Source organism: Hirundo rustica, chromosome 6, assembly GCF_015227805.2.
Source record: "Hirundo rustica isolate bHirRus1 chromosome 6, bHirRus1.pri.v3, whole genome shotgun sequence".
Taxonomy (NCBI): Eukaryota; Metazoa; Chordata; class Aves; order Passeriformes; family Hirundinidae; genus Hirundo; species Hirundo rustica.
In genome coordinates this window covers 44,572,061-44,597,239 of record NC_053455.1, presented here as the reverse complement: position 1 = coordinate 44,597,239, position 25,179 = coordinate 44,572,061, and the positions used below count along the sequence as shown (strand labels likewise).

The 25,179-nt window shown below is 39.4% G+C and overlaps 1 protein-coding gene across 2 annotated transcripts in view; it reads left to right on the top strand.

Annotated features, from left to right (window-relative positions):
* The window catches only part of CD44 (CD44 molecule (Indian blood group)), a 49,603-nt gene that overhangs the window by 8,467 nt on the left and 15,957 nt on the right, over positions 1 to 25,179 (top strand). The window contains exons 2-6 of one of the 2 annotated variants that reach the window (XM_040068593.2): positions 9,800 to 9,965; positions 13,006 to 13,142; positions 14,516 to 14,587; positions 15,218 to 15,460; positions 16,345 to 16,440. In XM_040068593.2, coding sequence (XP_039924527.1) covers positions 9,800 to 9,965; positions 13,006 to 13,142; positions 14,516 to 14,587; positions 15,218 to 15,460; positions 16,345 to 16,440 — 714 coding nt within the window. The remainder of the gene's footprint in view (positions 1 to 9,799; positions 9,966 to 13,005; positions 13,143 to 14,515; positions 14,588 to 15,217; positions 15,461 to 16,344; positions 16,441 to 25,179) is intronic. The other variant, XM_040068594.2, reaches the window with a different exon arrangement.

Here is a 25,179-nt window from a genome sequence, read left to right as displayed (position 1 = left end):
GGAAGTCAGCGTTTTTACCCCAACCTCACAGGTAGGACAACAGAGAGACAGCAATGCAGCTGTGAATAGAACATCTTCTCCAAAGTCCCAGCCCCTTGTCCCATGAACAAAATTAGTGCCTCTTTTGCTTCAGTTTCAGAAAGCAGGTATGATTTCACATACAGGGCTATTTCAGATGAAAGAAGCATTATGATTAATCATAAGAAAAATGTTCTTGTGCAAATATTATTCTACTGGATGGGAAGTGAACAAGAGCAGAGAGGACCACAGCATTCTCTGAAAACTGTTATCGTAAAAACAGGAAACTCTTCAGTTAGTGTTTGGCAATCCATCACTGAGTCTGGCGGTGCAATCCTTCCTTCAGCCAAATACGTGTGAGAAAATACTCCTTATGAGTAAGAGTGTTTTCCTAATTTTTGAAACACCCATACAACCAACTTTTTGTAGACCTACACTGAATTTCTTCACAGTATCAGTCTTCGGTCTGACTTTATTACTCATAGTGCTCAGGTCACACCATTTTATCAACACAGTTACAATCACATTACTGTTGACTCACAGCAATTGCAAGGCAATGTATTGACAGCTTTTTTCCACCCCTGATGGGATTCAAATATATCCACAGTGATAGTCATGGCAACATGACTAATTGAAACCTATCTTTTGCTTTTTAGCTTACTGGTTTTGGTATCTTGAATAGATTTCTATATTGGGAAGTAGTCCAATATCTCCCACCCTTCCAGGGAAAGTAGTTTCATGAGTCAGGTGAATTAGCAGTTTGTTATAGCAAAGTGTGTCTAAGACATGTTTTTAGACTGTTCAAGGAAGACAGGAGAGGATCTACACACAATGATTGGAAGAAAAGTGATTTCTCACTGCATCAGTTACTTCTGCTGTTTCTAAGAAATCACAGAATCACAGTATGGCTTGGGCTGAAAGGGACTTTAAAGACTACCTCCTTCCAACTCCCTGCCATGGGCAGAGATGCCACCCTCTAAATGACGTTGATCAGGCTCCATCTAACCTGGTCTTGAACATTCCCGGGGGTGGACCTTCTCTGGGCAACCTATTCCAGGGCCTCCCACCCTCATAGTAAGGAACTTGTTCCTCACATCAAATCTAAATCTTTTCTCTTTTAGTTTAAAACTCTTCCCCTTGTCCTATCCCCATGTGCATGTGTAAAAAAAACCCACCTAATAACAACAACAAAAAACCCTTTAAGTACTGCAAGGCTGCAGTGAGGCCTCCTGCGCCTTCTCTTCTCTGGGTTGAAGAATCCCAGCTCTCCCAACCTTTTTTGTTGGAGATGTGCTCCAGCCCTCCAGTCATTTTCATGGCCCTCAGTTGGACTTGCTCCAACAGGTCCATGTCCTTATGTTGGGGACCCCAGAGCTGGATGCAGCACTCCGTGTGGGGTCTTACAAGGGCAGAGTAGAGGGAAAGAATTACTTCTTTGCCCTGCTGGCCACATTCCCTTGGATACAGCTCAGGATGCTCTTGGCTTTCTCGGCTGGGAGCACACAACAGGTGGCTCGTATCCAGCTTTTCATGCGTGACAAATCCCAAATCCCTCTCTTCAGGGCTGCTCTCAATGAGTTTTTCTCCCAGCCTGTACTCTTATGTCCTGGATGGATGCTTTGTCTAGTGCTCTTGATAAACCACTTGATGAATTTTGCTTCAAGTAATATCCTTGGTGGAGGGAAAAAATATTGTACTGCTTTATTAATAAGTAACTGTCTCAAATTTTGTATTTATTAAGATAGCATATTCCCAAACTGATGTTTGAATTGACTCTTGTTCAAAATGAATCCAGTGTCATAGAACTCACTGTACCTGTACTGCGGTCTGCCACTGTATCATTTACCATTCAAACGTGGATTTAGCTCTGGATCTTTTTGTAAAATCCAGCTATATCTCATCAAAACAAATTACTGGAATCAGTGAGCATCACAACAAGATCACTGGCTTCACAATGATTCCAGTGCTTTTGGGAAACAATGATGCTTCACTGTTTGAGGATGATTACATGCAAGCAATAGTGCATTGTCTTTATATATCTCCACTGCCTAAATATATGTAAGATTTAACATAGTATTTGAAATCACAGAATATCAAGGCCACAGTGCCAGTGCTTCTTTCCCATTCTTTCCTCAAGCAAGAGAATCTTCACTGCCTTTTATGAATTGTTAAATGTAAATTAACTTTTTTTTTTTTTAAATAGGAAAAATATCACTATTCCCACCATATTTGTGATAGCAACAGCATTGTGTACATACTAATGTTTATTGCAAACTCTGGTTGTTAAATGTGCCTTTTAAAACCAGTTCTGAAAGATTCATAACTCTAAGAAGACTTTAAGAACTATTAAAGAAATCTAACTGCTCATGTAGCTTAGCGTATGAATAACCTGCATACATCTTAAGAAAGTTACTTGTTAGTCAGTATTTTCAGTAAAAATCTCAATATTCTTCAAACCCTAGTGTATGGGTGGATAGAGTCACAAAGAGTCCAGAAAATAGAAATATTTTGCCACTAAAAATTCCAGTAAAAGTTGCCTGCTGGCCTAGGCAATCTGGTTACAAGCTATGGGATCCCATACAAGATCTGTTATTCTTGTATGAGGGGAAAAACAAAGGGAGTAGTGGATGTGACATTATTCCATCATCAGAAACTTGCACAAGAACTTTGACTTCTACAGCTCCTGTTCTACATTGTGAAGCATATTCTGGGCAGCCTTCCTTTCTTCAGTATGTCTACTGGAGTAGTGTTATCTTTGTTTTAACTGGCAGAGCTTTTGAAAAGATACCTCAGGTTCCTTTCTTTGATTGGATAAGTGACAGAGCAGCAAATAGGATTTGGACTCCAGGCTGGGGATCTGTCTGCTGAGCCACTCCGTGTGTCAAATGCTTTTATCCCAAATAACTAATTTGGTAAAACAGTGAAAATCAGACTCCAGCTATTATCCTCCAGCTTTGTTTCATGCGTTTCTTCACGTGGATTGCATGGAACCGATCCCAACTGATTCTCCTCCCAGCCCTTGTTGCTCAGCCTTTGGGGTTAGACTACTCACTGTACAGCCTGGAGCTCTCCTCATATCGGCAATGATGATTATGTTTTCATCATTTTGAGGGGGGCATATCAGATAACTAATTGCAGACTATGATATCACTGCCTGCAACTTTTCCCCTGAGGTGCTACGCAGCTGTACCACGTTCAGCTGGAGTCTGAAAACTTTCAGCTCCCTATTGGGTGAGACTATTACAAAAAGACTAATATTAATGTCAGCAGCAAGGAGGTTTATCATAAGTGATGACACGGAATAGGCTCACTCAGGATGTTTACCAGAGCAACAGTTGCCACGCAGATAAAGTATGACTGGAAGATGCATTAGCAGATTCTTCTCTTCCTACAGCAACTGCTGAGGACTGAAGCATATTTCTTGTACTTACTTGCATTTTGTTTGAGTGACTCTGTGAATTCTTGATTTATTAATAGCACTACCCCCACACCCTTTGTTTTAAAGCAGTAGCCAGGAGAGCTGTCAGTTAAGAGGCTGGAGATTTTTGTCCATCAGTAAACAGACAAAGAGACAATGGCTTTGACGATCATTATGAATAGCAGATTCATTTGGAACAAGAATTTAGAAGAAAGTCAGCAGTTTGAGCTTTGTCCTACATCCCATTTCCAGCGTGCACTCCCAGAAGTAAGACAGAAATGCAAGAAATACTTGCTAATTTTTGTTGGAGAAAGGAGAACCTCCCACTGCACTGTATCCCGCTCTGGCCTTTGCAAATACCTCCAGCCACATTTCTTTTTCTCTGCAGAGGTCCACGTCAGCCTTGGACCTCAAGGTTAGCATGGCTGTCTCATGATTTTCAGGCAGTGAGCAGCACACAGGAAAATGAGAAAGCTACACTCTTGCTTTTTTCAGACTGAATTACTATGTACCAAAATATAACTGGGTAGTAAGAACAGCTTAGGCACAACTTCAAAGAAAGTTCTGACTTTATACCTTTGGATCTATGGAGAGTCATCTTCATTTTCTCATCACCACACCCAACTGCTTAGAATACGTTGTCTCTATTTATAGCAGGAACTCCTTGCAAACATGCAGGTAAATCCCTTTTAAAGTGTTTTCCTGGACATTGCTGCCTTTAAAAACCAGGTGTGTAGAGACTTTTTCCCTCCCTGAATATCAGCTATCTATTAGGGATATAATTACATTAGGATTTTTCTCTGTCATTAAAACTTTTAAGGCTTAGAACATATTTCTATGCCAAACTGAAATGAAAATAAGACATTTTAAAAATCCCTGAAGCAAACTTTTGTCTGGGTTCCTTAAACCACCTACATGTATTGCAGCCATGTAAACGTTTAAAACTAACCTTCTTAAGCGATTTTATTTTATTTTATTCTGTACAAATGAATTATTTTAATTTCAGAATTAAGGATAGTTTCAAACCGAAAACCTTATTTTGCTTTATTTAAGTATCCACTTTGAAAACCAAAAATACAATTTATAGCCACTAAATCTGGAAATGTATTTCCTATAAATCATTGTAGGTTTCACAACTTGACAATATTCCAAGGAAAGTATTTCATTGGACAACTCCCAAGAATCTGTGAAGACTTATTTTCACTGTCACTATTTGGAAAAACCTTACTTATGGTGCAGGTGGTCTATTTCTAGATTTGTTTCTCTACTTTGTTTAGAGAATGGTAGTTAGCAGAGCAAGAATATCCTAACTGGAAGAATGCAAAACCAGCCCCACCTAATGATGGCACATGTGGCTTGATCCTTGGCACTTTTATGTTGGGATGGTAAAGGACTGCTTTCTTCATCCACGTGTATCTTGCAAATTTGGCTTCTGAATTTTGATCAGTGTGTAGTCATCCCAGTTTTGAGTCCTATTTTCCCAGCACAGTTTTCCTTTCCTCATCAAGCCCCAAGGGATTCAAGTATAGGTGTGTTTTAATGATGTCGACACGTGTCTATTAGTGACTGTGGCTGGGATTAATGAATCATTTTGCATAACCTAGCAAACAGCTATCCAGTGGTTTTCATCACTGACTTGGGCTTTAATCCAACTTCTGACATAAAGGTAAAAGCCTCTGTATCCTGTTAGAGTTGCCTGGGCTGTGAGTTGCTTGAGTGAAATCTTTTACTAACAGATTCCAAAAAAAGGTGGAATACTCAGCAAATAATGCCTTCCAGGCCCACATGTGTTGTAGTGTATTAGGTAATCATTGAATTATATTTTTTGTGCATTTAAGTTCTCACAGCTGTCAAAATGGCAGCAATCAGACTAACTTAATATATACATTTACAAAATATTTTGGATCCTGAAATGCTTCATTAATCCATCCCATATGAAATTTCGTATTCAGAGGCCATTTCCTCAAGTCAGAAATAAAATATGCATTCTCATTTAACCATGAAGTACTTTTCATGAGAAACAATTAAAGAACCAGGCATAACTAGAGATAGATCTGAACTGAGAGTCAAGATGTGTCCAGACATCCTGAGATTTTAGGACTTACATGGCCCAACTCATAGGTTTGCCTGAAGAGGAATTGCAATTACTAGGATTTTCTTTTGAACATATTTTAATCTGATTCCAGTATGTTACTTTTTGCTACTTCATTACTAGCTTGCATTTAAAGCAGGTGATAATATTAAAAATTTAGCTGAAATTTGTATTTGAAAATATTCAAATGTAAGCTGGTGGTGCTCCTGTTCAGAAGTGTCAGTACAAGATTCAATAATCTGTGATTATAAGGAAACATCTACCCATGCATATCTGCCTACAGCTAGAAATCAGTTTAAAAAATTTAGTACCATGTTCTTACAGTAAATGTAAATCCTATATTCTGTTGAAACAAAGAGAACGCAAACTATATGCACCGTCAAACCTCTAGTTCTGTCCCTGTTGTCAGCCCCAGTTTAGCACATCCTGGTGACCTATCAATCATCTTGAACCGCAAACTGAAAAGGAAAATCCCCATGAAAACATCCCCCTAACATTTCCTGGTTGCCATGCAATTCAGCAAGTGGTTTTACCAAGAAGTCTGTTAACGTGTACAAGCCTTACACATGCTTTCGTTCAAGTGGGCAGGGTGTTCGCAAACCTTCCTCTTTGATGTATCTCTGCAGCTGCTAAAAGAACTGCTTTGTTTTTTCTTTTTTTTTTTCAAATGCAAGACAGCATCCACCTTGAGAATGAAACCCCCAGGTGGTGTCTCGAAAACAATGAAAAGCAGGGAGCAGTGCGTGAGACATCCATACAGTATACCAAAAATCTTCATGGAAAATCAATTCCAGTGGGAAGAGTTAGCGTGAGTCAGTGTTACTCATTATACATAAGGGTTGCAGAATCAGGGTGGAAATGGAAATCACACCTGGTTTCTTACAGTGACAGTTTCTAACAAGCCTCTCCTATTAATTGTCAAGGTGTAACTCACACTTCTCTGACAGGACAATGCTCTTTAGTCTGTGTGAGGTGATTCTACCCCACCAGTGGGCTCAAGCTAGCAAATTGTCTGGGGAGCCAAAGTTAGTGATTTTGTCTGACGTGTATTAATTGAACCTGGTTTAGATATGTGAATGAGGATAGTTTGCACGCAGCTGCTTGAGAGAGGGCCAGAAATCCCAGCAAAGATGAGGAGAAATGGGCTATGTGGAAGTTTATATTTTCCATGCTCATACAACTCAGTACAGAAGGAGCATTCCATGGCTTTGGTTTGTGTCACCCAGTCTCATGGTCTGGGTGAGATTAATGATTATGACAATTCAGAAGTACTTTGTACTATTTGCCTTGTTCAAGGGCTATTATTAAACAGCTGTAGCAAATCATGTGGATGAAGGAAGAAAGGAAAGATTGTGTCCAGTCAGGCCCCAAAGCCAGACAGCTCTGAGAGGAGGAAGGAGAGAAAGTTTGCGTGCTGTTGGTGATTTCACTGTGAGTCCACTCTGAGTCAGCCTCTTTGAAGCCTCAAAAATGTTAAAAGGATCAGCAATAGTTTGTCACGCACAATGAGTTCTACATTGCCTTGGCTCTTGGAACACAATGAAAATCCATCTTTTGCATAACTGTTAAAGCCAGCTAAGTAACATCAACATAAAATTAATGGATATGACCTTCCTGCCATATGGGAAAAGGTGAAATACTTGTTTAGATTTAAATTTGACAGTCTTGTTTCTTCCTTAATTCAAAATTATAAGCCTCACCATGGGGAAAAAAATTTAAGGTGTTAATTTAATTTAGATCCCATACTTTATTTTTGATATGGTATTTATTGGTGTGATCAGAATTTTTTCATTAATTCAGTTAAGGGTTCTCATTTTGTGAACATTAAAATCTGAGACTATACAGTAAAAATGCTGTGTTCCCTGATAGCTCTGGGTTTGTATTTTGTCATTTTTAAAATGTGGTAATTGCTGCCTTCAAAGAGTAGATGCTGAATTTACGCAATTTGTTCAGACTGTGAAATACCACGTGAGTTTTGGGCACTGCTTTGGTCCTTTTTCCATACTCAGCTCTTCATGAACAGAGTGTCTCTGCTACAGCAGTGGTACTTCTGGAATAGTAGGCGTAGAAGATATCATCAAAGTGAAAACAAAGATGCTGTCTCAGCATTACTTTAGGGCACAGTGCCAATGAATTGGATGGCCTCAAACCCGGTTTGGAGAACTGGATTGCCACATTTTTGCCTGGGGTTTCCTGGACACCCATGTGATTGCTCAGGCTGCACAAGCGAGGCTTCCTGTGCGTACATGCAGTGCAGTGCAGTTGGGCAGCACACGTGCAGTCGGCCTGGTACCTCCCAGCAGTGTCCTGGTGTGCAGGTCTGCTCCGGCTGAGCATTTCCATGGAAAATGTACACGTGTAGGCATGTAGCCCAACGAGGTTCCATTAAGCCTCTTTGTGTAAATAAGCCTGCTTTTTTAAACAGCAGAAGTCTAAGTCATTGACTCTCTAAATGGAATTCTGACTATGACTGAGTCTCAAAGTGGTAATAGAGCGTGAATTTTAGTGTTTAAAACCAGGAATGGGCTGAAGTTTGATGACAGCTAAATCAACTCACCCTAAACAAAAGTAAACTTCGCTTTGTATTTCAGTGAATCTAGGATTAACTGCAGTCAAATGGAACCCAAAGAAAATGTATGTGGTGTCTGCTTTCACAGCAAAACCTTTTTAGAAATTAGCCCAAAATTATCAGAAAAGATGCTGATGCTCCAAGAAAATTTATCTCCAGAATCACTGAGCTTGTTACTTTAAAGTCATCAAATACAACTTCATGATCTAATTCCCATATTCAACATTAAGTCTCGGGCCTCACAGAATATGTTTTAGGAAGAGAGAATCAAGAAAGGAAAACTAAAGAGAAACCTTTTTCTTGTCTAGGTAATTTAAGCTTAATACAGCTACTGACTGGACAACTTCCAAGACAATGTCAAGCTTTGAATTTGAAATATTTGGAGCCAAAATAGAGTCACTTGCATGGCAGATGTGAGAGCAGCTCCATCCCATAGCAGTAGTCAAAGAGTGGCAGAAGGCCCTCATTTTTTTATGATGTATGGTGATAAAAATATTAAAAATACTAAGAATTATAATCAACAAGACTGTTAACTCTGAAATACAAATTGATTTTGTCTAAATTAAATGTTTTTGTCAGTCAATATACTGGGGAAGGGGGAATGGTTGGATAAGAGATATTTTTTCCATTCTTTTTGTGGAAAGGCTATCCAAGTAACAATAATGATTAATTCTGTTGCCTATGGTACAAGTATTCAAGACTGAATGCACAGCTGTTGTGCTCCTTTGGACAAGCAAGCATCAATACTATTGGACTCTTACCTATGCTCTGGTTGTCCTCTCATGTATCACCCGGTCTGCATCTAATCTGGTATTTTATCTTCTTGTGTGTTTCCTCTGAGATACGGAAAGGAAAGTTCCTTATGGTTTACACTGAGTAAATACTCTGATAGAATAACATCAATTTATGATGGACAAAAACAATTAAAGAAAGAGTTCATGCCTTGATTACTATCATTGGCTTTCTCATCTGTGCTATAGAACAAAATAGGCTGTCAAGAAAAAATTGCATTAGGAAAGTTTATAATGTGTCAGTGTAAATGTGCATGAATTGCACTTCGTGTCTGTTAGAAAAACAGTTTTTGTATGTCATCTTTCTTTTCAAATTGACGCTAAGGACACACCCTTTTAATATTGGAGAAGACAGGTCTGTTTTTCCCTTTCTTGCACATGGAACTTCCATTAAAATTAAGATAAAAATGAATCATGCTCCTCTTTGCACTGAAAATAATAGCTACTCATACGAAGTGCGCTTTGCAGTCGTCATTCTAGAAGTTGCAACTCCTTTTTCTCTCTTGAGGGAAATGTGGGGCAGCAGCAAATTAATTCACATTGCTTTGAAGAGTCCTGTTATTTCCCCGTTTCTCCCTACACATATGATTATTCTTATTTGTATTGATATTATTATTATTAACCCTTTCTTCTGCACATTACTGTTAATAGTATGTTAAAAGCCCCAAATACCCCACAAAAACATGTATTGCTATTTTTGGGAAGGCTGGAGATCTGGCTCATGCCTCAGCCCAAAGAGGGGAAGTATGAAAAAGGTGATTGAAAGTGGCTTTTTCTGAATGAATTGGTAGCTGTAACTTGTTGTTTGTTTGCTTTGAAAGCATTATACTTGAAAAGAAATAATTTCCAGGTCTTCAGTGAAGTATTAGATCTAAATTTTTAATATATTTTTTCTTTTTCTTTGATAACAGAATTCAATGTAAGTTGCAGATATGGAGGAGTTTTTCATGTTGAAAAAAATGGTCGCTACAGTCTCACACGATCTGAAGCTGTTCAACTCTGCAGAGCCCTCAACAGTACCTTGGCAACACTAGAGCAGCTGAAGAAAGCTCATGAGCTTGGATTTGAAACTTGCAGGTAAATAAATTCTTGGAAACATAATATATTACAAGAATGCTAGTGTAATAATTACATTTGACTTACTGTAGATGTCAAGATTGCTTAAATAAGTTATATGCTATAATGAACAAAATATTTTTGTGCATGTGCATGTTTGCTCTGGGTGCAGAAATAAGTCCTTGATGCATACTGTTTTTACCATTTATCTTTAGAAAACCTCTCACAGATAAAATCTAAAGGTAACAAAAGACTGACAGTATAATAAGCTAATTAGGAAGATGTTCAGACCTAAATGTGTCACTGAACAATTGATAAGGTAAGTATGTGAAGAGTAAGGACCCAATGTGAGGACAAAGGCTGAGGATGGTGCATGCACTGTTTGGAACTCAGTCTTGCCAAGGCACAGTAAAAAGCAGCAGGTGGTACTGTGAGGGATGAACTCGACACCCCAGTGAAAAAATGGCCACAGTATTAGTGTACTCTTTAATCTGTGAACGGAGATGTTTCAAAAAATCCCCAAATCACATTGTCAAGTGACCTAATTTCCTGCTATAATTAATGATGTAGAGGGCAACAAATGTGGATGATACTGATTCCCTAGTTTCTCAGAAAATAACTAGACCAAGAGACTAGAAGTTACAGAAAGGCTGAACAAGCCCAGTTTTCTCAGTGTTTCCTCATAGCAGAGGTGCTTCACCCCTCTGATCAACTTCATGACCCTCCTCTGGACTTGCTCCAGCAGGCCCATGTCCTTCTTGTGCTGGGGACCCCAGAGCTGGATACAGCACTTGAGGTGGGGTCTCAGCAAAACAGAGCAGAGAGTGGCAGAGAGTGAAAATCTCCTCCCTTGACCTGCTGCTTGGGATGCTGCTTTGGATGCAGCCCAGGATGTGTTTGGCTCTCTGGGCTGCAAGCAGGCACTGCTGGCTCGAGTCCAGCCTCTCATCCAGTAGTACCACCAGGTTTACCTGCGCAGGCTGCTCTCAGTGTGTTTTTACCCTGGCTGGTATTGGTACCCTGCTTCCGCTGCCCGCGCATTTCCTTCCTGTCCTCTAGTCCCAACACAGCTGCGCACGTCTCTTGGCTTGGTTTCCTGATTTCTTAAACTGGCATCAAGAGTTCTTGCAGTCTGTGGAAGGAATCCTTGAAGACCTGCCATCTCTGTTCTGCACACTTGTCCCTGAGGGTGAGGGTGTCTCCTCCTCACCCATTTCTCTCAGGGCTGCAAATTCCACCACTGCGTGATCACTGCAGCCCAGGAGATTCATGGTGGCACGCCATTACGGAGTTTAAATAAATGTCATCAGATTTTCAACTTTATTGCAGTCTAACTTAAACAACAAACATGGAAAAATAGAATTTATCTTCTAAGCGGCACAGAAAAATTCAGTGGATATTTCTCCAAAGTTTTAAGGCTTTCACTCTGGTACCATGAGAAATAGTACTGACGTCAGTACTGCTTGCAACCCTTTTCTGTTCTGTTAATTTCAGAAGTATTGTAGTGGTGGAATATGTGAACAGAGAATTCTTAGAGGATTCTTGCATTAGAAGTGGAAATGTCATTTAAAATCGTATCACATAAAGACTAGAAACATTCTTTACTGTGAGGGAAAGTCCTTCATAACACCGTAGGCATGTTCTTTTCTGACATTAGCACATGAACATACACAGCATGTTGAATTGCCCAGCACTACACAATATTTAGAGATCAAATCCTAAATAATGTGTAGAGGTAGAGATTTCTATGCAAGCAATTATGAACATTCTAGACCATGGAAAGTATTTTCTAAAGCCAAAATATAAACACAATTGAAAGAAGAAGGATTTTTTTTTTTTTTTTCCCCAAGGGGAAGTTGTAATTTTTAATTAGTGATACAATTTTTCCTAATTCACAATTTACCAGAGGACAGATTTGGACATGTAAGCCAAGTAGATAGGATTTCTTCCTCTCTTCCTTCTGGCCAGCCCTCCCACCCTATTACTTTCATTTGTTGATCCTGTGCTAGAAGTAGTCCTTGTCAGTAAGCTTTAGCTCTCATTAAAAATGAGTAGGAGAGGGAAAATATGTTGCATGTAACCATCCAGATGTATGTGAATAAGAACAGAACACAACACAAGTAGTTCAACAGTGGTTTGTAAAGTGTCAGCATTGTAAGCTTAGTTGGGAGTGTGAGTAAATTTATAATTCCACCTACAAGAGAGTTTCAGAATTGCAAGTATCTGCACATTAGACATGAAACTGGAATGATGTTCATAGATAAAAAACTGCAGAGCTGTGACATTTACTCCTCCCTGATAAACCGTTCCTCTCAAGAAATACAGCAAAACCCAAACCAAACCCCAGTTCTTATTACCATCTATCACATCTCCAGTTAAATACATAGGAATCCATCAGGTGTTACAGGGTTGCAAACCAGTAATCATGTATTGTACCTTATGTAACCGCAGTCTTCACTGGATTATGTGAGCTCCGTGCGCAAGAACCACACTGTTCAGCTGAAAGATACAGCAAGAATTTGTGGATGAATGATCCTTATATTTGAATATTTTACTAGGCTGTCAGTTTTTGCAGAAAATTATGTGCAGAAAATCATTATTTAAACTTGCTCAGGTACCGTGAACTGAGCCCTCAGCATTTCTGTGTGAAGTGTTACTGAGTAGTGTGTTATGTCAAAGCAATGAAAATGTGAATCCCTAAAGAATGGGAATTTAGTGTCAGGTAATTCAAACTCACACCGAACAAAAAGTGCACTCACCTCCCTCACTTTCACTCCCTTGCTCTGGAACTGATCCCCCTAGCTAGCTAATAAGATGCATATTTAATTTAAATGGATTTAGGTCTAGAAATTAAACACAAAATGATGTTGAGTGATGGGAGACTGATGTAGCTGCTTGTGAGAAAGGAACATGCAAATGAAAGAGGAACAAAAAACCAACAAAACTGTGTGAGTAAATGTATGCACTTTTAAAATGTAATGGCTTCTTTGTAGCTTCTTAATGTTCGTGGTGACATCTGCTGTAGTAAGTAATATGGTTTATTTACCTCTGTTCTTCACAGGTATGGTTTCGTGGTGGGGCATATTGTTATTCCACGGATCAATCCCTATCATCTTTGTGCAGCAAATAACACTGGCATTTACAAACTTTCATCAAATACAACTGGTCGGTACGATGCATACTGTTACAATGAGACAGGTAAGTAGATGATTTTATGACGCATTTTAGAAACAGATTAACTAAAAATAACATAAGTAATCTCCTATTTAAGGTAGTGGAATGAGAGCTTATATAATAAACATAGCCTGGTTTTCTGTTGAGAAAAAATACATTTTGTCAGCCTCTAGATGTGCATCTGTCATGTCAGCAGAGACCATTTTATTATCAGTGTGTTTTGAACAAAATTATTTTTCTGGCCTTGGGACAAACTTTGCAGCTTCAGAACAGTTCATTATAATAGCTTAGTGAAGTGAACCACTGCAGCAGTGAATCTGAAAGACATAACTGTTGTCAGCCATGGCACTCAGCTCTTCTGTTCCTGCAGTCATGATGAGCTTTACAGCCAAGAGCAGCTTTTTGTCTTTCAGGAGTGGCTGCCACCTGCAGCAGCTCCAATGGCCATCCCAGGCCCAGGGACACGGCTGCTGCTCTCCTGCTTGCAGGTTCATTCAGTATTTGCCCAGACAAATCTCCCTTTAGACGTGAGGCAGCTGGACAACAATGTGTCAGCAGCAGACCGCTTTCATCTAAGGGTTTGATCTGATAGCTGGAGATACTACAGTAAATTATTAGGAAAGTGTATATAGATGACAGATGCTGAACACACTATTTGGAAATAAAATCTAAACTAACTTCAAGGATCTTGAATTTCAGTAGATTGTGACATTCATAGTGGAAGCAGAGAGTTATTACAGAAAGCTGTAGGAAAAGTTCATTGATGATTTGAATGCAGTGATTTTTTTTTATTTTGTCCTTGCTAGTGATATAATGAAAAATCTCTGTATTGACACAATATCATGTGAGTTGCCATTGTCTGTCACTCACAGATGATTATTCACAGATCACTATGGTGATGTCTGTCCCCTCCAGACCTTTATAACTCCTCCCAAGTGCTTTTCCCTACCAGCAGTATGAGCAGAGAGCCAGCAGCGCTCGCTGGAGCAGGGCACACGCTGCCTCTGCGGAGCCCTCCATGGAGGGGATGGAGTCTGGCCAGCTAAAAAGGATTAGAGCTGCCACTGCCACAGTGACCGTGGGTCTGACTGCACTGAGACTGGGTCATAAGGCTGTTTTAATTGACATTGATTGCAGACTGTTTCTGGAATCGTTATGGAAATGGAGAATCTTGTTGTTAGCTGACAGAACAATCTCGAAGTGCCCCACCAGGGAAGGTGGTACTTTAGTGAATAACATTTGTTTGGAAATTTGTTTTCAGTCCTCCTCATTTAAAGCTGATGTTTTGTCATTATATACAACTGACGTGGGTATACACGTGGTTTTTTTAATCTATTTTTTTCAAATTAATATTTTCTATTTTCAAATTAATAATTTGTATTTTTCTTCTTTCACAGAAACAGAAGAAAAAACATGTGAGCCAGTTGTAAAAATAGATACATCTTTACTCAGTAATCATGATGAAACAGGTACTGTACCGATTAGAAAGACATACACTTGCTCAATTTTTAGTAACTGGTTACCTTATTTTTTACGTAAAAAATCACTAATATTAAAAAACCCGAACCAAACACAAGAAAAAGAAGAGATATTCAACAGAAATTAAAGCAGCTAGTCACTTGTCTTCCCCTAAAGCCTATGGAGTTTGGGTTATATCAGGGTAAGAAACATTTTATAGATAGATATTTGACATTTTTGGAACCTCAGGGCTGTTAACATCCCTTTGACATAAAGGAATTTGCTTAAGACTGCAACCTTCCTACATCTGATTTGAGCTGTTTGTTAGAAAAGCTGCTGGATACTTTAAAAAAGGCTCATAACAAATTATTTCTTCCAATTCTAAATTCTGATTGACCTTACAAATGCCAAGATTTTATGTTAAAATCAAGCAGTTTGATAAAAATAAGCAAGGCAAGTCAAGCCCTACTGATGTGACAAATATGTAAATTAGCATATATGCATTAGATATATTTTAGTGATGTATAATCTAGGTTAGATAGGAGGGCAAAAATGGGTGAACTGGTATTAATTCATAGGTGTTACTCTTTATTATAGCTGTGTAGCTCCCTGATACTAGCTGTTCAATTCTGTTTCCACAGTCATTGACAACGCGGACGGTTCCCGTTACAATGCAGACGGCACACGTCACACCAATGGGGAGTCCTCAACCTCAGGCGTGGAGGATGAAAATGTAGGTAGTGGATCAACCCATGAGACAACTCCCATGGATACCTCCATCTGGAGATCCAGCCCCTCGTATTATGGAAGTCCTACTCCAGTCTCACAGCTGCCAGATCATATTTCTGGAGGAGGTGAAAAAGAAATTCCTGGAAAAGACTATGGTAAGGACTGTAGGTTGATATTAATTTCATGGGACCCTGCCAAATACAAATGCCATATTCTTTCCTACTTATTTTATTTAATCTTTTATGTTTCTTTTGTGGCTGAAATTATCAGAGGTCTGAAGGACTCACTCCCATGGAACATTAGGGATACAGATATAAGTCATCCTCTGAGTATAGTAGAGCTTACTGTGGACTTTACTTTGGACTACAGGCTTTTTAGCAAATAACCAATAACTTATCAGCGAGGGATACCAGTGTTTTGATATCTCAATACATACTGAAATTAATTAAAAAAAAAAAAAAAAAAAAAAAAAAAAAAAAAAGGCAGCAAGAGCATTAGGATTGTGGTATACTCATGGCATGTTATGCTTGTTTTGACATAGCACCTTGTAAGGTAAATCCTAAGATTTTCTTTCTAAGGAACCAGGATCAGAAACATTCCCCACATTCCTTAAGTGGTGTGCTGTGTATTTCTGTTGGTTGCTGTTACAACAGCTACCAGCTCTGCTTGCATTCATAATCTAGATTTTTGGATTGACCTCAGAATATATCTCAGCAGAGGGGAATACAAATAACTTCGCCCATTGCTCTAGGATCTCTGTCCTCATGGCATGCAGCTACAATGAGATCTTATATGTCATGGATACATGGTTGCCAGAATGTTCATTATCACTGTAAGACATTCTCCTCTTCAAATTATCTGTTTGAGTGGTGACCTTACTGTGTCAGTAAGGTAAACTTACATGGGGTCTGCATCTTTTTTCTCTCTTGGACCAATAAATGAAGGAATGAAGCTTGCAGGGTAGAATAGTTAAGTACCTGTGAGTACTGTACAGCAACTGAGCTACTGAAATAGTAATGATTTATCCATCACCATGTAGATGATGAATTTCCATCTGTATCACCTGACATCTCTATGGGGACAGTGGCTGGTGATTTCCAAGAAGAAGATGACGGACAGTATCCTGCAAGTACTAGTAAGATTTATGTTTCATCATAACTACATTACACATAGATCACATTAAAACTGCTTTTTTTTTTCTTCCAGAAGGGCATTCTGGTGAGTAGTGAAGCATACAACACCTAAAAAATTGGAAAGACATTGAAATACATTACTTTCCAGACTGGTTAAGTGGGAAATGAACTTCACTCTCTGAGACAAGGGGAGCAAAATCATTTACAGTATGTTTGCTTCAATGCTCAGAGAGATTTTTGTTTTGGGTTTCCCACAGCTGTTTTATCACACCAGCCTAATCTATGAGGCTTCACAAATTAGTACAACCTATTATCACTTGAAGTCAATTTATTTCTGAGGTAGAAAAGGATATTTTTGTAGATATGTGATGTTATTCTAATATATTTATGGTTGTGAATGTAGGTATTCCATGTCAATACCATGGCCTTGCTAACTAAGGCAGAGATTTATATGGTAGTTCCAACAGCCAAGCCATTTGTGCACTGCAAAAACTAATTTCATCCTTGCTGTTGGCAATATACATGAGAAAAAACTGGGGACTCTGGTGGCTCCACAGTCTTTGAGGACCTAAAAGAAGTTATTTTCTCTTCTTTGTCCTTAAATAGCTTTACTGAGTTGGAAAAATTACTTGTGATGTTTTTATCGAGTACGTAGTGCACAGCAGCTGTAATAAATAAAACGCTTTTGAAGTCCTCTTCCACATTTTAAAGTGGAAATAATGTACATATGTTCACACTAGTTCTTATGGTTAACGTGATAAAGATCTTTGCCTCAGAAAATAAAGTGAAGCTAAAGGGAGAACATTTTAATTATACAGAGGAAATCTACAGAGGCACGCTGTAGTAAAGATCAAACTGATAGAAATGAAAGTTTCTTCCCACCGGCTCTTTTTTTTTTTTTTTTTTTTTTTTTTTTCCCCGTCAGGGGAAACCATGAGGAATTTCCTTGATCGTTGTTTGCTGATAGTTGGTCAAATGGTCTAAGTGACTTGGAGAAATGGTGCCCTCCTCACTGTATTTAGAAATCACAGGATAGAGGAAAAATAACTGTATGCATTGCGCTGTTAGCAACAGATTTGCTAAAATACTTAAATTATTAAACCCAAGCATTTTTCTCAGAAGACGTGAAGATTAGTAACACCTTGTAAGTATGTAGACGGAAAAAGATATATTAGGTCAATTTTGCCTCAAAAAAAGTTGAAAAAAGTAAAGAATTTTCTGTTGCTTGTTTTCAGTGAAAACTTTTGTTCCAAAATGTTGCCTCTAAGGGGTGGAGAGCGCAAAAAATCCCACCTGATAATAGTAGGAAGTTTGGTTGACTCTGATGGTGATTTTTTCTTCCTGTAAGTTTGCTTTTGTGTGCACATGTGACTTAGTGTTTCCTTGTATTGATGTTTCTGCACCCACTGCAAAAATCCGTGCTTTGTTTCTGTCCAGGAAAGCTTTCTGTTTTCATTTTAATACTTGATTATCAAATATATTGGTCCTAAATATGTATGTCCATTCCTGTTGCTTGTAGTTCTCTCTCATGAGCAAGACTGTTTTACAGAGGGAAAACTAGAGATATTTAAGATCTGAAAAGATCAAAGGAACTGTAGAGCAATATGATAACATACGTTAAATACTGATAAATGTGTATCACAGGAGTGATAACATTGGCATGTTTGTTTATGGGGTTAGGATTGATAAACTGGTTCTCTGGGGGAAAAAAAAAAAAAAAAAAAAGATAATGAAAGTAATGCACCTGGGCTTTTCTGGTAGCTTTGGCTGTTACCAAGCAATATGAATTCAATGCCGAAGTGTTTAACTCACTTAGTTTAATTTTACTGTATTATAAATGAATCAGTAACCTAGCACTCCTTTCAGAAAGAGGTAAAGTATAAGCTGTGCATGTCTCTGCAAAGTCATCAAATATTCAGTAGTACAGGAGAAAGTGACATGGAGAGCAGTCCAAAAAAGAAGATAAAGCTATGCCCCAATATCTGCTATTTAGCTCCTATAGCAGTACAGGCTCAGTGGAATATCCTGGCCACAATTTAATTTCCCAGAGAAAATCCCACAGACAGGGAAGTAGAAAATCAAGAAATAAGTAAAAAAAAAAAAAAAAGTATTTGTCATATATCTTCAGAGAGATGGCTCAAAATCTGTCTATCTAATTCTATAGTGTGTTAAAGTTAGAAACAAAACTTGTGGCTCTCCGCCTGTACTACAATTCGGTAGTAAAATTAAAGTTTTTTGAAAAAATATTTAGATTAATCTAAAGAATTCTTTGCTATGGTTTGACTTGAGCAATTGGCACAGCTGCTTGTTCTTCACATGATACGCATTCATTATTTCACTGGATTTAGACGTCACTCGTGGTGTTCTCCTTCAAGTTAATGGTCCATATTAACACACCATCAGCACTTTACCATTGACTTTCTCTCCTTGCCAGAACAGGTTTTACTCTTTGTTGTTAGCAAATTGTGATTCATCCCTAGGTGTGCCATGAATCAGATGTAAGACTCTTATGGATTAATGAGCTACACACACGAACAGTAACTCTGATTGATTTTTTTTCATCCATATGTGATAGAGAAATTTATATCTATTTGCATGCCAATACCTATTTGGTTGCACAGTGAATGAAAAGGCTGTAGAATTTTTTGAAGCTTAAACATGTTTCTATCCAGAAATATCTATCATTAAGCTGTAGAACTTAATATTTGATATGCTGCGTTCTGAGAAAATGACGTGGATTGGTAATGTGATACAAGTAAAGCTGCGCCTCTCTCCCTGTGATATACTAATGCTTACCTGGAAAGTGGTTCTGGTGTAAAATTAGCTGACAGCATCGGGTCAAAGGGAGTGCATGTGTCTTTTGAATGGAATGGCCTCAGTTCTGAGCTCAGGTTTTTGGCAGCATTGGCTTTGTGAATACTTCTTTCATCTTTTGATTTTATGTCATCTTGGTGGATGTTCCTCATTCTGGACTCTATTTCAAAAACTATCTACCCTCTACTGCTGTCAGAGCTTGTGAGGAGCTCATTAACCTTTCGGAACATGGAGGGGTGAAAAGTCCCAAGGCTTTTTGATGGCTGCTCTCAAGGGAGCATGTTCTTTCCTGGGACTGCCCAAAGTGCTTGCGTCTGGCTATGTGTTGGAGGAATGTAATGACACCATGGGTTCATGCATTCGCCCTGTTCTCACATCCATCTCTGGGCATGAGCATGCTCAAGGTGCTGCTGCTGGGAGACTTGACTTTGCTGGAGGAAAAGTTGCTTCTCAAGAAATAATCACAAGATCTTGGTTAAATGAGCCATGTCCTAACAGCTCCAGGGCCTCATCATGACAACCTGGAGAAAACCACCACCTCAGCTTGGTGGAATCCATTCTCAGATCACTGGTGGTGGTCGAGTCCTGTAGAGAAGGCACAAGAACCCACGCCAGCAACCAAGGGTAAAGAATGCCATGCTAAGAGGCTGCTTTGATTAGGTGCTGATTTAGCAGAGGGCAGGGCAGCAAGGTCCACAAACTCTAAATGGAACGGGGATTAAATGTGTGGCATTTATTGCTGCTGTTCATTGCACTGTGCTTGAAGTAGGAAAAGTGAAGTCCTGGGCTCTCTCTCAAGGGAGCAGCTATGGCCCCTGGGAAGCACGGGGCTGTAAATTCTCCTCTCTGGCTGTAAGGCTGCGAGTAGGAAAGGCAGGAAAGCTGAACTGCTGCCAGCAGAAGGCCTTGTGGATTAGGGCTTCATGGCAGATTTAACATCATCACAGCAGATGTGACCTCCGGTGGCAGTGATTCAGATGATGAAGACTCTTCTGAGGAGATGCTGTACACCACAGTGTTTCCAGGCTGGGGCAGGAGTGTGGCCAAGGACGAGACTGCTCCAAGTACGAGTAAGGAACTTGTGTTTTCTTTGGCTGGCTTCTTTCTTGATTTTCCTACCCTACCTGATGTTCCTCCTCCTTAGCTGCACGTATATTGTTTGAAAGTTGGATGATCTCATCAGCTCTTTTTCAAACACATCACCCATATCACAAAATAGTCCCATTTAGACTGTGTGGGCTCCATGTAGCTAAAAGCACCATCTTCGATTGATTCTTGAATTGTTGTCTTCATTCTCATTTGATTTGTGGGACTTTCCTTGTGACTTCTTGGGACTCAAGGACTGATTTCACTTAGGAGGGAATTTCCAGCCTCCTACAAGTGACATGATTTTTTCTCTTTGCCTGCCAACAACTAATTGGCTTGCCTAGCATGGTGGCTGAAAAGGCTGTAGACTCCTCTAATTTTTCTAAGCAGGAGTCTCTTTCCATCTGGAAATTATGGGGATAAATCTATGTATCCTGGTACTTGATAAGCTATGTTCTGAGAATGGGCTGTGCACTGGTAAAAGGGTACAAGTAAAGCTGCTCGTCTCTCTCCATGCTGTACTGATGTCTACTCTGAAAGAAGTTTCTGATGTGCATTTAGCTGACAGCATCAGGTCAAGTGAAGTGCATGTGTCTTTCAAGGGGAATGGCCTTAGTTCTGAGCTCAGGTCCGTGGCAACATTGGCTTCATGGGGTTGTCAGTAGAAGACCAGTTTCCTTCTCTGGGTGTGCTTATCTCTGGGTGTCCTTTTTGACTTTCATGGGCACTTCTTACATCTTTTGTATGGGATTTTATGTCATCTTGGTGGATGTTCCTCATTCTGGACTCTATTTCAAAAACTATCTACTCTCTCCTGCTGTCAGAGCTTGTGAGGAACTCATTAACCTTTCGGAACACGGAGGGGTGAAAAGTCCCAAGGCTTTTTGATGGCTGCTCTCAAGGGAGCATGTTCTTTCCTGGGACTGCCCAAAGTGCTTGCATCTGGCTATGTGTTGGAGGAATGTAATGACACCATGGGTTCATACATTCGCCCTGCTCTCACATCCATCTCTGGGCATGAGCCTGCTCAAGGTGCTGCTGCTGGGAGACTTGACTTTGCTGGAGGAAAAGTTGCTTCTCAAGAAATAATCACAAGATCTTGGTTAAATGAGCCATGTCCTAACAGCTCCAGGGCCTCATCATGACAACCTGGAGAAAACCACCACCTCAGCTTGGTGGAATCCATTCTCAGATCACTGGTGGTGGTCGAATCCCGTAGAGAAGACACAAGAACCCACGCCAGCAACCAAGGGTAAAGAATGCCATGCTAAGAGGCTGCTTTGATTAGGGGCAGGGCAGCAAGGTCCACAAACTCTAAATGGAACGGGGATTAAATGTGTGGCATTTATTGCTGCTGTTCATTGCACTGTGCTTGAAGTAGGAAAAGTGAAGTCCTGGGCTCTCTCCCACAGACTGTATAAGTGGTTGCAATAGAGCACTTGTCCACGCTCTCCCTTGTGCTGTGGAGGCTTTCTGCCTGTCTGAAAGGGATGAGTGTGGGAGTCTTTATGTGTGGGGCAGCTTTAGCAGGGCCATGGCAGAGTGGAGAGCCCCTTGAGAGTGAAAAGGCCAGGAGCAGCTATGGCCCCTGGGAAGCATGGGGCTGTAAATTCTCCTCTCTGGCTGTAAGGCTGCGAGTAGGAAAGGCAGGAAAGCTGAACTGCTGCCAGCAGAAGGCCTTGTGGATTAGGGCTTCATGGCAGATTTAACATCATCACAGCAGATGTGACCTCCGGTGGCAGTGATTCAGATGATGAAGACTCTTCTGAGGAGATGCTGTACACCACAGTGTTTCCAGGCTGGGGCAGGAGTGTGGCCAAGGATGAGACTGCTCCAAGTACGAGTAAGGAACTTGTGTTTTCTTTGGCTGGCTTCTTTCTTGATTTTCCTACCCTACCTGATGCTCCTTCTCCTTTGCCATACATACATTGTGTGAAAATTGGATGATCTTCTCATCAGCTCTTTCCTTCAGAGATACCTCTTTTGTGACTGGAAAATTATCTCAGGTCCCTGTGATTAAAATATCTCTTCTTTCACTATGTAAAATTAGCATCTCAGTTTCTTGTTTGCATTTACACATGACTTTCCAAGACAAAAGAAGTTTATCTTTCATTCTATTCGTTGTTTTTTTTTAAGTGTTAAAATAATTCTAGTTCATGTTATATATAACCTACAGCTATTCAACAGCACACTTCCTGTCTCTGGAAGATGCCCAGGCACAATTTGGAAAGGCCACACCCCAAGTCCCTTTTTGATTGGGAACTGTCAACAGAACAGTCTCATGTTTGCTATCTTCTGCACACTTCCCGTGCAGTCTTCTATCATGATCTCGTTTGTTTTGTAGCCTCAGATGTCGAGGCATCATCCAGTATTACAACTGAGATATTTTATTACACAGCCTTATTTTCCTGATATGAATAGTCCCACTGTGATCATATGAGAACTATTTTTAAATTCAAAAGCCATCCATAGATGAAATAATTTTGTCTGAAAACCAGAAAAACACCATGTATGAAGGTCAAAGCTAAATGCTGTGTTGTCACTGAAGTACACAAACTGCTGCTTGGCCTTATGGCCAGGGAATGGCCTCAGCCCTGGGGTTTTTTTAGCATAGATGTTGCTCTTAATGACTATACTCTAATGCTCTTATTTGTACAGAGATATTGATCTGTTCTATTTCTGTAATTTTATTTCATTTAAGTGCATCTTAATGTGTCTGTTGTCTGTGCTCTTATTTATTCAGCAGTCACTGTAAGCCTTTTATTTCTTTTTTTTTTTTTTAAGATGGTGCAGTATTTGCATTTTTTCAGCTGTGGTTTCCACTTCTGGTAGAAAATGCAAAATCAGGAATTCATCTTGCTTTGGGAGTTTTTATTTTTCTTCCTATGCTTTGGATAGTTTTGGCGTTTCTTTATCTTTGAGACTCTGCATTGGTAACTTGTCCCACAGGCGTACTGCGTCCCATACCTTTGATGGCTAGTGGTGTCTGCATGATCCATGGGTGAAGTGTATTCACTCTCTGGTCATAGACTCTTGTAGAAGTTCTGTTTTATCTTTTTAATGGTATTATAACTTTCTTGACTAATACTGGTTTCCTGGTGGTTGTCTAGGTGCTCTAATTTTTTTTGCTGACCATCACCTTTCTTCTCAGTAGTGGATATTCTAACATGGTTCTTCTTGAGTACTTCTTGAGTACTCAGCAAGCATGTTTTACATGTATTGAGATACCTGCCATGTTCCCTAGTCCAGCGTTATTCTTAAATCATAAGTTTACGTTTCTACAACTGCTATAACGGGCTTGCATTGTTCCTACTCTACATTATTCTTCTGCTGCTTGTTTTTCCCATTTTTCGTGGGAAACTTTGCATTTATTGAATGCAAAGAAAAGAACAACTTGTTTGATGTGAAGGGATTTGATAAGAAGAGTAAAGAGACTATATCTAGGCTATGCCAGAACTTCCATTTTCCATCATCTTTAAGCTACACAGGGACAGTAGATTTAGAGCATAGTCAGCATTGAATCCTCCATTGTCCCAACAGCCGTGGACTCACAACACGAAACACTTCTGGAAATCACCACACAAGACCATTGGAACCCCACTCTTACAGATGAAGAGGAGCAGTATCCTAGCTCTGCTAGCAAGGGTAAAGCAATCAAATATTTCAGATAATACTCAGATTTCTGATATGATTCAATGAAGTATGATACTCGGGATGCGGCTCTTTGTAATACCCATACCATAGCCTCTGTTCATTGTAATGCCTTTATATTATTTGTACTAGAGCTCTCAGAGATGGCATCTGTAACATTCATCTGTCACTCCAAGTCTATCTTATGCATCTAAAGATCATTTCTTGCCACTTTTCCTCAGATCTCTGGTATTTTAAAATTTGCACTGCCAGTAGTGTGCAATAAGGCTGAGCAGACTATAACTTTTGGTGACCCACCTTAGTGAGAAAAAAAATTACCTTTTTCCACGTCAAAATTTCTATTATAAAATCTGAAGACAAAAGACAAAAAATGGAGCTAATGTTCAAATACGTAAATTGTCCTACAAAGGATAATATACTACCTCGAGATGAATGTGAATATTTTGTTACCAGTGTTAGTGCCAGTAGCCAACTTAGGTAACAAAACATTCAATTCTAATATCTTCTGTAGGCAAAAGCTTACAGAATGCATTCTCAAGCTATTTTTCTGTGTCTCTCAGGTTCTGAGATTGTTTTGAACAGCAGAAGTTCATACAAATGTCATTAGAACAGGTTCTATAATCACATAGAAGTGGTTTTTGTGATAACTTTCTTTTAGTGGTGAAGTATTTTTAGGTCGGTTGTATTCATACATTGATTAATATTACCTCTTTCTTTTGCAAGACAGTGTATATGTATTAGGTTTAATTTAAGAATAATGAATTACAATTGCATGAGTGCTCGCTTTAGGAGTATTTCATTGCCTGAATGTGAAGATAAATATCCCTCCAGTTTTTCTCTTCTTGGGAAATAGCATAGTTTCTGGTGACTTATGACATATATAACATAACCAGCTCACTCTTTGCATGCTCTGATTGAGGACCTTAGCTTTTCTTTTATATACCACTCATGGAAAAGTTTGATACTTAAGGCAAATATATTTCCAGCTGAGTTCTTATGCTCATCTTAGGTTTATTGATGTATCTTTTCTAAATCTTCATTAGAACATCTCTTATGGTGGTGGTACTTCAGCTGATATCTGACTGCATCTTCTGCTGTGTAAAGAACAGCAAGTTAAAGAGTAAGCAATTAATTTTATTGGTAAGAGCTTTAATTATTATTGAGTTCCAAAGAAGTATGCTTATCTACTT